At 42.0% G+C, this 14,555-nt stretch overlaps 1 protein-coding gene across 8 annotated transcripts in view; it reads right to left on the bottom strand.

Annotated features, from left to right (window-relative positions):
• Positions 1–14,555, bottom strand: part of fat1a (FAT atypical cadherin 1a) — an 86,069-nt gene that overhangs the window by 18,421 nt on the left and 53,093 nt on the right. For all 8 annotated transcript variants that reach the window (XR_009782489.1, XR_009782490.1, XM_061719053.1 and 5 more), the window contains 5 exons: positions 14,324–14,534; positions 9,417–13,490; positions 8,673–8,869; positions 8,408–8,561; positions 6,875–7,108 (listed from right to left, as the gene is read on the bottom strand). Coding sequence is in view for 6 of the 8 variants with exons in the window: in XM_061719053.1 (XP_061575037.1) it covers positions 6,875–7,108; positions 8,408–8,561; positions 8,673–8,869; positions 9,417–13,490; positions 14,324–14,534 (4,870 nt within the window). In the remaining 2 variants the exon portion in view is untranslated. The remainder of the gene's footprint in view (positions 1–6,874; positions 7,109–8,407; positions 8,562–8,672; positions 8,870–9,416; positions 13,491–14,323; positions 14,535–14,555) is intronic.

Raw genomic sequence — 14,555 nt, 5'->3', positions numbered from 1 at the left:
AGAATTACTGAAGTAGTACTTCCAACACTGAGTCCAAAACATCCATCTTTGACAGAGTCGCTGATAAACAGGAGCTGTAAACATCTAATCCACGCTTTCCTCATAACTCATGTCCTCCCACAAGCAAGACAACCCCAGAAACAAGACAAAGACTGATCACAACAATAATCATAATGCATTTCCACGGGTGGTCCCCATTTGGAAAACCCTATTATTGTGCCATTAATAGGTAAGTGCCGCCCGATCCTCTCAGGATCTCATTATTATGCTGGACAGACGACTGCGGGGAACCCAGCTTGTACGGTGTCTCGTTGCTTTCATATGGTCTGATCAAATATAAAACAATTGCTTAACAATGGTTTAGAGACCTGTTTTGAATAATTATTGCCCATACTCTGGCGTTCATGTTGTTGTCTGTGTTTCCTGAAACATTTATTCTCATCTGTTACTCCATCAACAGAAAATGAATGGGCAGCAGTGCAGCTCGGCGAGCTTTAAAAACAGAGTAGTTTGTAGTTTAAATGTTTGATAATTGGAGCAATTTAAGAACAAAGAACAATGGCAGCTCATTAATTTAAAGGTAGGTAGATATGTGAAACAAAACAGCAAAAGAAAAATCGAGAGCTATCTCTTCCCCCTTCCCTAGGACATTCAATGTCGTAGGGAATGTCCCAGGGACATTCATTGAAGTACATTATTTCCTTAGGACATTCAATGAATGTCCTAGGGAAATAATTCCTGTGGAAAATCATTTGAAATAATCATGATTTTAAAGTTGATCAAAATATTGGGTATTATGATTTTTCTCCATTGCTGGGTAGCTTAAAAAGATGTTTTGTCTAAAGATATATAAATAAATAGCCACACCATACTAGACTGGACTAGACTGGACTGGACTGGTTGGTGTACATAAGCTAAAAGATATTTTATTGTAAAGTAAAATAATTAGGGCTGTCAGTTTAGCACATTAATTAGATTAATTAATTACACAGCTTATTAGCGCGTTATGAAAATTAACGCAATTAATTATGAGTGGCAAAATGCACGAGTATTTTAAATTTGGCCCATTGAGGGAACCTTAGGCCACTTCGCAGTAGCAGGTGACAGACCTGGACGCGACTCAGGGGAGCGAAGCCAGCAAATCTTTGCTAGGGCCTTTGAATCACCGGAGCTGCTCCAGCCTGAATGATCATTTAAACGCTAAACACGTCCGGACAAGTTCCACTGTAAACGTTACAGGTACTAGTACTTGAATTGCTGTATTGAGTCAGCTTTAGTTTTAATTTTGAATTGAGAGTCTGCTTAAGTGCCTATTTGAGACTCAGCCTTATTTTATTTCTGAATTGTATTTATTTAACTGTATTTGCATTGCATTTTTGAATAATGCACCTGGCCTAATTGGTTTGCTGATGTGCTTGAGCTTTTTCTTTTGAATTTAATTTATGAAACACACATCACCAATAAAAATGTGGATTTCAAATCTTATCTTCTTAGTGTATTCAATTGATTAGTCATGCACTGCAATTTTGCATTGTCCTAGAATTTGAATTCTTTGTTTGGGGACCTTTAGCAGATATGAGATTAAAATGTGATTAATTAGATTAATTAATTCTAAATCCTGTAATTAATTACACACATTTTTTTAATCGCCTGACAGCACTAAAAATAACATCAAGAATATCAGCTCTACTCAGTGCTTTAAGTGGGCCGGTACGCACCGGTACGGAGTACCCCCACTTCTCAATATTAGCCTCTGGCGTACCGGGACTTTTTACGGCATACCGGGACTTCTCATGAGCTCACAGTACTCTGTTCTCTCCTTGCGATTTGGCTACAGTGGCGTCGCAACGCGACTGCCCCTCGTGAGACGTTCACTCGTAAAGCCTGATTTATGGTTCCGCGCTAAATCGACGCAAGGGTAGGCTGCGTACCCTACGGCGTAGGCTCTGGGTTGGTGTAACGCGGAACCATAAATCAGTTTACGGAGGGCCCGCGAGTCGAGAGGAGGAGAAGTATTCAAGGATTTGGGGAATACAAGGAGCTGAGGGGATCCCGGACACCAGAAGCTCTGAAGCCTCTGCTAAAAGCTGTCCATACATTGCTGTGTATACCAGCAGTACTGGAGATGAGGGGGGATGAGGGGGGATGAGGAGGGATGGCATCCCTCCTGAAATAAAAACGGTCAAAATCATCCCCCCTGTAAAACTGCCATCCCTCCTTTCCATCCCTTATGTCATTTCATCAATGAATGTGGTTTTACTGCTATTTCAACATTTAGAGTCATCACCAGAACAATAACAACAGAAAAATAACTTATTTGACAATTTTCACCTGTTTCAAGTAAATTTTCACTTGAAATAAGTAGAAAAATCTGCCAGTGGGACAAGATTTATCTTCTCATTACAAGAAAAAAAATCTTGTTCCACTGGCAGATTTTTCTACTTATTTCAAGTGAAAATCTACTTGAAACAAGTTAAAATTGTTGTTTTTTCCAGTGATGAGTCTTGTTTTAAGTGTAATGAGATTTTTTTTACTAAAATGAGACATTTTAACTAGAAATAAGACAAATATTCTTGTTAAGATTTTGAGTTTTTGCAGTGATCCATTTTACTTATCCTGTGAAGGACAGAGTCATATTGATAAGTTCAGAAAACTGTTTTTTATTGTTGTGTTTTGATGTATTAGATGTAAGCCCAGTGGATATTTAAAGCTTACAGAAGGCTGCATTTAACTGCTGCTATGTCATTCCTGCAGTATTTCTGCAGGTGTTTTGGTCAGTGTTATTATTTGTAATATATTATATTATTTGTAATCAGCACAAATTATCTGTCCCCATATGATAAAATCCCCCCTGACTTTTTTTTACAACTCGAGTACTGTCTACCAGTGAATGTGAGCGTTTTCTTGTGTACACATAATTTGTTTGGAAAATTCAATAAAACAAATTTCTTTTTAAAAATCAGGATCATGTCCTAGTATTTAAATATATCACTTAATAATCTGCTGTTACCCACTGCCTAATTTACCTGACATCAGTTGAATAAGGGGAGTACCGGCACTTATTTTTGTCCACTTAAAGCACTGGCTCTACTAGAATAAAACACAGTCTTTAGAAGGCCATATCTTTAAATCATCTTTCGAAAAGTATTGTAACAGAAGCTGTTAGAAACATTAAGTAAGGTAAAGGCTTCAATATATAACGGGAAAAAATTAACAGCTGAAAATATAGTAAAGCACAGGTACGTACATATTGAATTTTATTCCTGGTCTGAATGAAAAAGTACTATTTTTTGCATTGCAACATTATTCAGGGGGGTAATTTTGTGATTCAGACTTCACGCAGCCTTCAACCATCCACCATCGCTGTTGAGGACCTCCATCAATGCTTGTAATGTCAAGTAAATTTGATAACTGCAAACTAATCTTCATCACAGGTGGATTTCATTTCATAGGCTAGTGGGCCGCTCTTTCGATATGTGATAAAGGACGAGGTAGAATCAGAGAAGGAATTTAGAAGTTTATCACAGATCAAAAGGGCAGCAGTCTGGTTCGGTTCCTCCGTCTGGTTCATAATCACTCCACGCTGATAAGTGCTGCTGCTCAGAGATTGTAACTGAAGGCTGAAACGGCGAGGGGCTATGTGGGTGAGTGTCAGACATCGCTGTGCGATCATAGAGGCTGTGGCGCACAGCAAGCAATGAAAAAATGAGTCCACTTTGAAATATGCAGAAAATATGGGCTGGTTTTTTTCTCCCTCAACAGGACGGTTACATCAGGTTTTGAAATGTGATGGTTGGCTGCAAAGACAGCTGATTGAAGAACGGGTTCACTTGGTCAAACCTAAATTGCCTACTTTTTGAGCATGCTGCCTGTTTCTTCAGGACCAGCTGGATGTGCTCCAGGCTTGAAACAAAGCAGGGAAAATAGCATCTTGATAAGTGCATATCCACATGTGTGGGAAAAATACTGACGAAATCCCTCCCCGCTTCCACTCACAGTGACTACTAATTATTTCTTCCAGCTTAACTGTAGGGTGCACCTTGTTTTCTGTGGCCTTTCTTAAAAGCGCTTGCCCCTGATATTTAAAATTAAAAGCTCATTTGGAGCCAGCAGAGCACATATGTCCCCATTTAAAGGGGACACACTGTGAAAACATCCCTTTTTCTCTGCTTGAGACCATTTATTTGGGTGTTTGAAATTCCTAGCAGCTAAAAAAACTCATGCATATTACAGCCCTATTGCTTTGTGTTGGGCAGACTTGGTGTGAACATTTTGCATTCAGTGAGCTGTTCAGACTTTCAGGGCTGTTGCATCATGGACCCTGGTCAGGGTACAATTATCCAGTCTCACCAACTTTATCTCCATTCAACTCCACATCATTTGCGGTGCCTCAGACAAGGCCGTGATCTCTAAAGAGTCACACCAAACACAAGTGTGGACTCAAACATCTGGCTCCGCCCCCAAAAACCAGCGGCTATAAACGGAGCTGTAAAGACAGGGTTGAAAAGGAAGCTGTTATACCGCTTCTCATTGGATCTTCACCCCAAATAATTGTGTCAAATATGTCACAGATGTTTCATTAAGACCTCAGGAAGTTGTGAAGATCCTTTGAAAAAACATATGACGTCCCTCTGTAAAGCATCTCTTCCAGAAAAGGACTTCCAGATTTACATCGGGGCCAATTTCTAACTTAAACCCCTTTCTTTCTGTTTCATCTCTGAGTAGCTCCAGACCAGAAAAAAAGGTGTTACAATAGCACCAACTCCTCGACCCTCGTGAAGAAATAACCACCCGTGTTCGGAGCTGGTGGTGGGTTTATGGTAACAGACCAGACCAGCAGAAACTCGCTCTCGGTTGATGAAAATCAAATCAACTTTTATAACTTTCTAATAACAATTTTAGAAGGCTTTCAGTCGCGCCCTCCCTATCATCTGAAATGGCTCTTCAAGCGAAGATGTTCTGGTTCACTAAACTCAGGAGTGCAGTGTGGAACAGCAGGCCCACCAGTGTCTTAGGGGGAAAAAAATCTCAAGTAGTCCAATTACTAAAATGACATAGTTTAAGCCCTCAGACATTTCCATGTGTGAGCGTCTTACTGATTGGCAATGTTTGCTGAAAGGAGGAGATGCCTGAGATAAACATGTGGCCCTGTGGTTTTGTGCCAGGGAAATGGAAAATTGCAATAATCCCTTTTGAGAATTCAGCTTTAAGGGAGAGGAATTTCATTAGACTGTAAAGGAGCTTTTAATTTGAGAGGTTGATCATTCATAAAATTTCACATTTGTTATCCTTCCCTCTCTCCAGTTAGTGTGAAGCAGCTCCACAGTGAAAAGATAATGTGAGCATAGTGTGTCAGCACAGAGCCAAGATAAATATGCAAAGGCCTTAATGCTAAAGACTTGGAAGATTTACTCCCGAATCACCAGACCGCAGTGTTTTATTGTGAACAGGAGGAATGCATTTGGGTTGCCGTTAGCTTTTCACAAGCATCTGTTTAACCATTAACTTTTTACAGTCCCGTATAAATCTGAGTCAAAAACAAATATACCTGAGAGTTTTCAGTGTCTCTAAGGTCAATCTAACAAATCACTCTTATTATTTCAGAGCAATATTCAATAGGCAAGGCATGGAAAGTTGATTTATACAGCACATTTCAGCTACAAGGCAATTCAAGGTGCTTTATTTTAGAGCCTCTAAAATCCTAAAAAGGATTAAAAACTCCTCAAGCAGAAGAATACTAGTAAAATAAAGACTGAAATAGCTGTAACCCCCGAGACTTGTTTCCCAAAGACACCTGCCACTCTGTTACACATCACAACACAGATTAACCTGATGCCGCAGGCTTAATTAGCTTTGTGTTGACTAGTTCTTGAATGTAGAAAATGTTTGTTTATATGTAAAAGTTTCACAAAGAGGGTTAAAGGGTTGAACTGCATTGTTTCTGAATAACAATCATTTACCTAATTGACCATTCACCAAAAAAATGTGTTGAACAGAGCTGTTTACCTCTCAGCATGTTGACCCAGCGTGTGGTAACAGGGACCAATACTCATTTAAAGAGAAGGAGAATATGGGTGGTGGCTTTTGTTCTTTCTAAATCTTTAAACTGAATTCGGAAGAACTAGCGATCAGGTCTTCTTCATGGATCAATGAACATGAATATGCTGACTTTTGCCTGGGATACGTTTTCATTCTTGTTAAAAAGCATTTTCACCGGCTTCTTGTTCTAAAATCAGTCAAGTGTGAAGACTAAAACCTGAGCTGGATACAGAGCTTCAAACCAGCTCATGAAACGAAAGTCGGTTCAGCTTAACATGAGCCCCGTAAATGCTACTTTAATCCAGCAAATAAACAGTTAGTTGATAAAAAAAAAAAAGAAATGAGTAACCAAGCTTTGTTTTACGGGGACCCCTTGTATAACTGACAATGTCTTTTTTTTCTTATTTTTAATGCTTTAATGGTTTTTATTGAGCCAGAAAATGGGGCAGAGATGCAGCAACGGGTAACGGCTGCACAATAACCTGTTTTTCTCCAAACAGGGGGCACCTGCTCAACCCAAAAAATGTCAAGTTTGGCAGACCCAGAGGTTTGCCAAAGAGTCAGTCCACCTATTGGAGTCCATTAGTAATCAGCTTTGTAAATGAAAGGTTAATCGATAAAGTAAATCTACAAATATAAACTCAGCTGAAAGAAAATGCAAAGCAACAGCAATCCAGCTGTCCAATTTCTCTAACGGGCCTCTGGCTGACTTCCAACGTGAAACAAACTATAAAATAAATGATGGAAAATCCTGTGTAAGAGGTAATGTCTCATTTAGTTTCTCACAGGAGTGCATAGTCATGTAAAAGTTGTACTTAAAAAGAAAAACTCTCACCAGCGTCAATGTCGTTTGCCAGCAGTTTTGCAACAAATGTGCCCGTCTCTGTGTTCTCAAAGACGGTGATGGTGTAGGGATCGGATGAGAACTGCGGAGGGTTGTCATTGACGTCCTCGACCGTTATGTGAATGTCAGCTTCGCAGTACCGCCCTCCTCCGTCCACTGCTCGCATTTTGAACCTGTGCTCTTCCTGTTCCTCGCGGTCCAGGGGATGCAAGGTCTTCAGTTCCCCTGAAGTGATGACATAAATGTTCATATAGCTCAGATATGTGCTTGTAGCCAATACGTCAAAATAGTTTAAGAACAAACCATGATGTAGTCGCCTGTGCACTGCCTTATCCAGTGCTGATTAACCACATAAAAAACTTCCAAACTAATGGCTTTCACAAGAGAAGAGAGGGGAATGAATAAGTAATTGATGCACAAGAGGGGGTAGAAAAAGGCAAAGAGAGAGGGGCGATGACGGAAACCATCAGAGTTGGCAGCCTAGAGCAGCTTGTAAGTGTCCTGGGAAGTGAGGCAGCCAACATTACCACAACATCTTTGGAAAACTCCAGAGCCTCTTGGCGGTCCTAATCAGCAACACTCCCACTTGTCCACACTAAAAAAAAAGAATCATTCCTACTCCATCGCAGTAGCGCTGCTGCTGGAAACTCAGTACAGAGTGCTGCCAAATAAACAGCTTTGCAATATTGTGCCTTATTTTATTTGATTTATTTTGATATAAGAGCAGATGTGCTCTGTAGCTGCGAAAAACTGCCAGCTTAGTTTATAATCTACTGGTTTAGTCTTTCCAGTGTTTTTATTTTGCATTAATTAAGAAGGTGGATGGGGTTTGATCAAGTGGGATTGTGTTGAGTTTTCAGTCTTCTTTCTTCATCTTAGCAGTCGCATGAAATGTCTGATTTAAAGCATCTCCCGGGGGAAATAATTTGCAGGCATGTAGTAAAGCAGCCATTAATTCAATAAAAGTGTGAGACTGTGTGCTTTAACGCTACTGTGAGGCTTTCGGCTGCCCTGCAGGGAAATGTTCTTGGCTCTTTAAAAAAAAAAGAAAAAAGAATAAGTAAATAACTGGGTAAATCTTTCAGCTTCTCTCTGGCTGACAACAATTCTCATATGGAGAAACTCACTCAAATACATGCAAAAAAAAGGAAAAGATAAAACCAACAAAGTAAGCAAAAACATTCTGCAGAGGGATCACAATTCTCATGTAGAATGTAAAAGCGCTGTCATGCCGCGCAGCCTTTTTGATTTTTGCGCCTGAGGGCTGAGGGCCAGGAGCACTTCACGACAGGCTTTAACACCAGTGTCCCACATGCTGCTCCCCAATAATCCCAGTAACATCCAGCACAGATTGAGTGAAATCCCAAAAGGCTTGCGAAAAGCAAAAAAAAAACAAACTCTTCATTCAAAAAACATTTCAAGTAGAGACACGTTTTCCCTCTTTGCACTAAACACCAAACGGTTACTGCTATTCTTACTGTTGAACATTTGAAAAAGCGCCGGTTAAACTGCATGGAAACACACCTGTCTCGGAGTCAATGATGAACAATTCGGATCCAACTCCCTGGAGCTCGTAGGAGATTTGGGCGTTTGAACGGATGTCAGCGTCTGTGGCAGAGACCTGCAAGATGAGCCTGCCGCTTGCGGAGTCCTCGGGGACGCTTTCACTGTAGAGGGACTGGAGGACAGATAGTGTAGCAGGGAAATTGGAAGAATAGGAATGATTAAAGGGAATGCCAGGAAGAAAGTAGCACAAAAAAAGAAATGTACTGAAATTATAACCAAGTACCTGTTCGCATACTGGGTCGTTGTCATTGGCGTCGAGCACCTTGACCTCCACCACAGCCTTGGCTGTGAAGATGCCGTCACTGGCAGTAATGTTGAGGAGATAATTGTCTCTCACTTCACGGTCCAAAGGTTTCCTGACAGACACCTTCCATTCATTCTGGATATGTTCGATGGCAAACTGGCCGAGTGGGTCTCCTCCTGCGTATCAAAATAGATACATAAATAAATCATTATAGTACGAATAAAAAAAACGGAAGCAAGAGGCAGCCTGAGTAGTTTTAAAGCTCTGTTCTCTAACAATTCAACCACCAATTACTCAATCAATCAATCAATCAATCAAACAATCAGTGAAGTAATCAAACTGTCACTTCTAAAGCACACAGCGCTGGTACACAAGAATTCCTGTAAACCATGAACAACAAGCATCCATAAAACAATAATATTGCCTATTCTTATTTCCTCTTGATAGTTCCAGTTTTCCACACATGCTAATTGGAATTTTCCTCTATTTAAAGGCATGATTGAAATATAATGGCTTGTATATTTGCCTACATCTTGAGCAGATTAAGCAAGACTGATATAATAGAGCTTTGTTATGTTTGATGCATGAGATCTTATCATCATGTTAATCAAGTAGAATAAGTTGATCATCCTTGCCTCCGCTCTGCATCTGGAAAGCTGTTACACAAATAAGTAGAGTAAAATCTGGGCTAACTATTTGTTTAATAAAAGTTAAAAAACCCACCCGTGATAAAGTAGTTCACTTGTTTGTTAATGTCTTCAGAATCGTCATCTGTGGTGCTGAGGATGGCAATCACGCCGCTGGGGGGCGGGTCGTCTTCACTGACTGTTCCCTTGTAGATCTCTGCAGTGAAACGCGGGGGGTTGTCATTCACGTCGGCCACCGTTACCTCCACCGTGGTGCCGGTTACGTGTTGAACCGCCTCGCCTTGGTCAGTGGCGAGGACGGCGATTTTGTATTTGGCCGTTTGTTCACGGTCAAGCTCTTTTAAGGTGGTCACCCATCCTGTTTCACTGTTGACTGCAAACAGCTCCGATATTTCCTGCGAGTCCTGCTTGGGGTCCAGGCTGTACACGACGTTGCCGTTGGTTCCCGAGTCGAGGTCGGTGGCTTTCACTTGAATGACTTGAGTCCCACTTGGGAGGTTTTCAACAATCAAGGCTTCATACGGGTCGGCCTCAAAAAGCGGCTTGTTGTCATTGACATCTTTAACTTGGATGTTTACATTTACAGAGGAAATGATCTCATGATTCTCATATTTGGCTTCTGCAATCAAACTGAGTTGATACCATTTGGTTGTCTCATGGTCAAGGCTCTTCTGCAGCTTCAAGGCCCCACTGTCTCTGTCTACAACAAACACTTCATCCCCATTGCTCTCGGGAGTGTCGCCTTTCACGAGGCTGTAAAGGAGCGGTTGCTTGCCTCCAGCCTGAATCACATCTATCTCTGTGCCGATGGCAAGGTCCTCTGCAACAGTGTGACGGTAATATGGTTCGGCAAATTTGGGAATTAATGTCTCTGATGAGACGATCCTGATGTAAACCTGGACAACTGAATGCTTGGGTGGATTCCCAGTATCCTTTGCTCTCACAAAGAATGCGTAGAGCTCATTTTCAAGTCCAATAAGGCTTTCTTTGGTAACAATAACCCCAGAGGTTTTATGGATTTCAAAATTCTCCACCACATTTTCCACATCTGCTTCCAGTGAATACTCGATGTCTGCATTACTTCCCTCGTCCATGTCAGAAGCAGCAATTTTAAGCACAGAGGTTCCCCTTGGGACATCTGAGGCAACGGTAGCTTTGTATTCAACTGCTCTGAATTGTGGAGCATTATCATTGGCATCTGTGACAATGACATTGATGATACAAAACCCAACTTTTCCACCGCCATCTTTAGCTATCAGGGAGATGGGAATAACCTTTTCATCGTTTTTTTCACGATCGAGGCTTTCAAGGGTGAAAATCTCTCCTTTTTCATTGATGGAGAACTTGTCTTTAGCAAAGTCGTTGACAATGTGGTATGTTATTTGGCCATAAATGCCTTCATCTTCATCTGTTGCCTGTGCTTCTGCTACCAAGGTCCCCACAGGTGAGTTCTCAACAAGCTCTACTAAATAATCCGTCTGGGAGAAAGTGGGATTGTGGAAGTTGGCACCAACGACTATTACCGTGACGAGGGCCGAGCTCCTGAACACACCGTCAGACACTGACACATTCAGGTTGTAAAAAGGCTGCATGTGTGGCCGGCGGTGGTTTGAAACAGTGATGGCACCAGTTAGTTTGTTGATGGCGAAGTTCTGCTCTTCGTTTCCAGATAAGATTGAGAACTCCAACTTGTCTGCATCTGAGCTGTCGGCATCAGATGCCTGGACTTGGCTGATGAAGTGTCCACGGGGGGCTAATTCGCTGATAGTGGTTGTGTAAGTGTGCTCTGTAAACATGGGAGCATTGTCATTCAGGTCAGTCACATCTATCGTCACAACGACGTCACTGGAAAGGGCTGGAATTCCCAAATCCACTGCTCGGACTCTCAATCTGTGCTGCTGGGTCTCTTCATAGTCAAGAGCCTGAGCTGTAGAGATTACTCCTGAATCACGGTCGATGGTAAAATAATCGGAACTCTTCCCCTGTTCCTCAACTAGCTGAAAGAATACTTCTTGGTTACTGCCAGTGTCAGAATCTTTTGCACGCACCTGCAAAATAGATGTGCCAATGACGGAGGCCTCGGAAATATTGGCATAGTAGGCCCTTGACAGGAAAACGGGGGCATTGTCGTTCACGTCCTCCAGTATGATATCAACAAACACCTCAGAGTGTGCTCCAGTCAGGGAGTCTGTGGCTCGTACGTTTAACTTATAGGCGGGATGTTTCTCAAAGTCCAAAGGTCGAATTACATGAATGACTCCTGTGTTGAAGTCAATCGAGAACTGTTTGAAAGGATCTCCCTCGGAGATGGTGTACACAATACGGGGGCCTTCGGAATCATTGGCCTGCACATGGAGCACAGGGGAGTGCAGCTGAATGTTTTCAGGGATTTCAATGCTGTAAAAGGACCTTTCAAACACAGGCACTGCTTTGTTCACCACTCTTACTGGCACTTCTGCTTCTGCTGAGAGAGGCGGTTCTCCATTATCCCTTGCCACTATGACTATGACAAAGTCTTTGTTGAGAGAGTCTTTCTCAAACTTCTTTTTGAGCGAGATTTCACCGGAAGGGCTGATTGCAAAGTTCTCCTGATGCTCTTTTACGTAATAACTTATATCTGCATTTGAACCTGCATCTTTGTCCACTGCTGCAACCTGTCGGATAACCTGGCCTTCCTCTGCGTCCTTCTGAACCAGGCCGTGATATGGAAGGTTGACAAACATAGGCTTATTGTCATTTACATCTTCCACAACCACAGTTACTAAAACATGAGCTGGATCTTTATCTTTGTCTTCTCCTGAGACCTCAACAACAATATCGTACGTGTCCTGTTCTTCACGATCAAACGGGATCCCAGTGCTTGATACAACCCCGGATGTGCGGCTGATTTTAAACCTGCTGTCTGGGTTCAAAATTCTGTAGAACAAAGGCTCATTCACTTGGTTCCCAACGGCAGCGACGACTGCCAGTGTTTTCCTGTCCGAAGAATTTTCTTGGACGTAAGCTTTGTAGGACTCCTGGGTGAACTTCACCTTGCTCTCCTTGTTTTCCTTCACACTGATCTTCACCCCAGCGATGGAGGCAAACCTGCCGTCAGAAACTCGAACCTTCAATTCATATCTGCTCCTGAGCTGCGTGACGTTCTGTATTGAAATAATCCCTGTCACTGGATCCATCTTGAATTTATCCCCGATATTCCCCTCGGAGATGGAGAAGAGAAGCTTGGAGTTGGGCCCAGAGTCTGAGTCTGTTGCGTTGACTTGAATAACTTCAACACCTTTGTATGTTGGGACAATGACTGCTGCCTCGTACAGCTCTTGACTGAAAACGGGCGAGCAGTCGTTAACGTCGATGACCTCAATGGTCACGTTGGCCGCCGTCTCTGCAAACAGTCGTGGCATCCCGAGATCGTGGACCTGAACGGAGAAGTGGAAAACAGTCTTCTGCTCGTAATCCAAAGCTGTTGTGGTTCTGATGGCCCCAGTGCTTGAGTCAATGGCGAAATAGTTAAGAGCAAAAGGTTCTACGATTTGATAAATGAGCCTGGCATTCTGGTCACAGTCAGCATCAGAGGCATGAATGACAAAAGGGGTGTTTTCGTGGGTCAGAACAACACTGTTGATGGGGGCCGACTCGCTTATCACTCCCCTGAATTCCCTCTGGATAAAGACTGGAGGATTGTCATTTTCGTCTTTTAGATGAATGAGAAGTGTGGCATTGCTGGCGAGTCCAGCCATGTTGGTGCCCTGGATGATAAGCTTGTACTGGGGAATGGTTTCATAATCTAAAGTTTGCTGCGTTACAACCACTCCAGAGTTTGGATTTATATCAAAAGCGCTGTCGATATTGCCGCCTTTTATTTGATAGAAAACAGAGGACTGGCTGACGGCTGCGATGGAGCTCACAAAACTTCCTGGATTGGCCGATTCACTGATTTCTGCAGAGAACTCCTTTTCGGTAAATCTGGGGGCTGCGTTGTCCGACACTGTCACCACAATGTTCACGGTAGTGGTGGTGGACAGCGGGGGTGTTCCACTATCGGAAGCCTTAACAATGACTTCAAACGCTGTCTTGCTGCCGCGATCAAGTTCTTTGGCCACTGTGATTGTCCCAAGCACAGGATCAATAGCAAAGGAGTTTGCAACATTCCCTGCAAGACAGAAGAAACGAGGAGGTTATATCATAGCAGGGTTTATACAGCAATCCTTATGTTAAATGTAATACCATTTTAATACTTTTTTCACTACCTTCAGATTTTTTTAAAAAACTGTCACAACATTAAGTGTTAATCACGGACCTTTTAACATTAATACAGATTTTGACCTATAGAACACTATACAGAACAGATTTATAGACTCATTGATGTTGACCAGATGTTTCACATTTATTTCACTTTGTGAATGACAATAAAATAGACTGCTTAAAATGTAAAAGGTAAAAAATAATACCAATTTAAAAAAGAAATAATACCTCTGATAGTGAATTTAACACTTTTAATGGCCTTAAATTTGGCAATTTTAATTTATCACTTTTTAATACTTTTTAAAACCCAGCGGAAACACTGCATAGTTTTCCGCATGTTGTACCATCAGGACACGTTTAAAGAACAACAGAAGTCATCTGCCATTCCAACCCACGGAACAGACTCTAAACAAAGCACGCTACAACTCACCATATAGTAATCTCTGCTATTTAAAATATGCTTTTCTAGACAAAAATTTGCAGCATGCTTCTTGTAGCTTGTAGTTAGTGAAATCCACTCATCTCCCACATACTGGAGACCTTACAAAGTCCCTAATATATTCCTACTCTTTGTCAAGTATTTCATTCACGATCCGGATTCCAGTGGGCAGCGCTGATGACTCATACATCTTTAATGAGCTACTTCAATTTGCTTTTCTTTTTTTAAATCAATGAAAGCTCCTAAAAAAAGGGGGGAACTGTGTATCAAGTGAGCAGAACAGTAACTAAGCAGGAATTTACCCGATTCAATGCTGTAAACAACTTCAGCGTTATGACCCTTGTCTTTGTCGAGGGCAGTGACCTGCAGCACGGCTGAGCCCACGGCCGCAGACTCGAACACACGGCCGGAGTAAGGCGTGCCTATGAACCAGGGGGCGTTGTCGTTTGTGTCGTCCACGTTGACAATAATGCGTACAAGATTCCTCTTTACTGGAATGTCCTGATCTCGAACCTGGAGGTGAAGATTTCAAAA

Source organism: Cololabis saira, chromosome 1, assembly GCF_033807715.1.
Source record: "Cololabis saira isolate AMF1-May2022 chromosome 1, fColSai1.1, whole genome shotgun sequence".
Lineage (NCBI taxonomy): Eukaryota > Metazoa > Chordata > Actinopteri > Beloniformes > Belonidae > Cololabis > Cololabis saira.
This window is presented reverse-complemented; position numbering and strand designations above follow the sequence as displayed.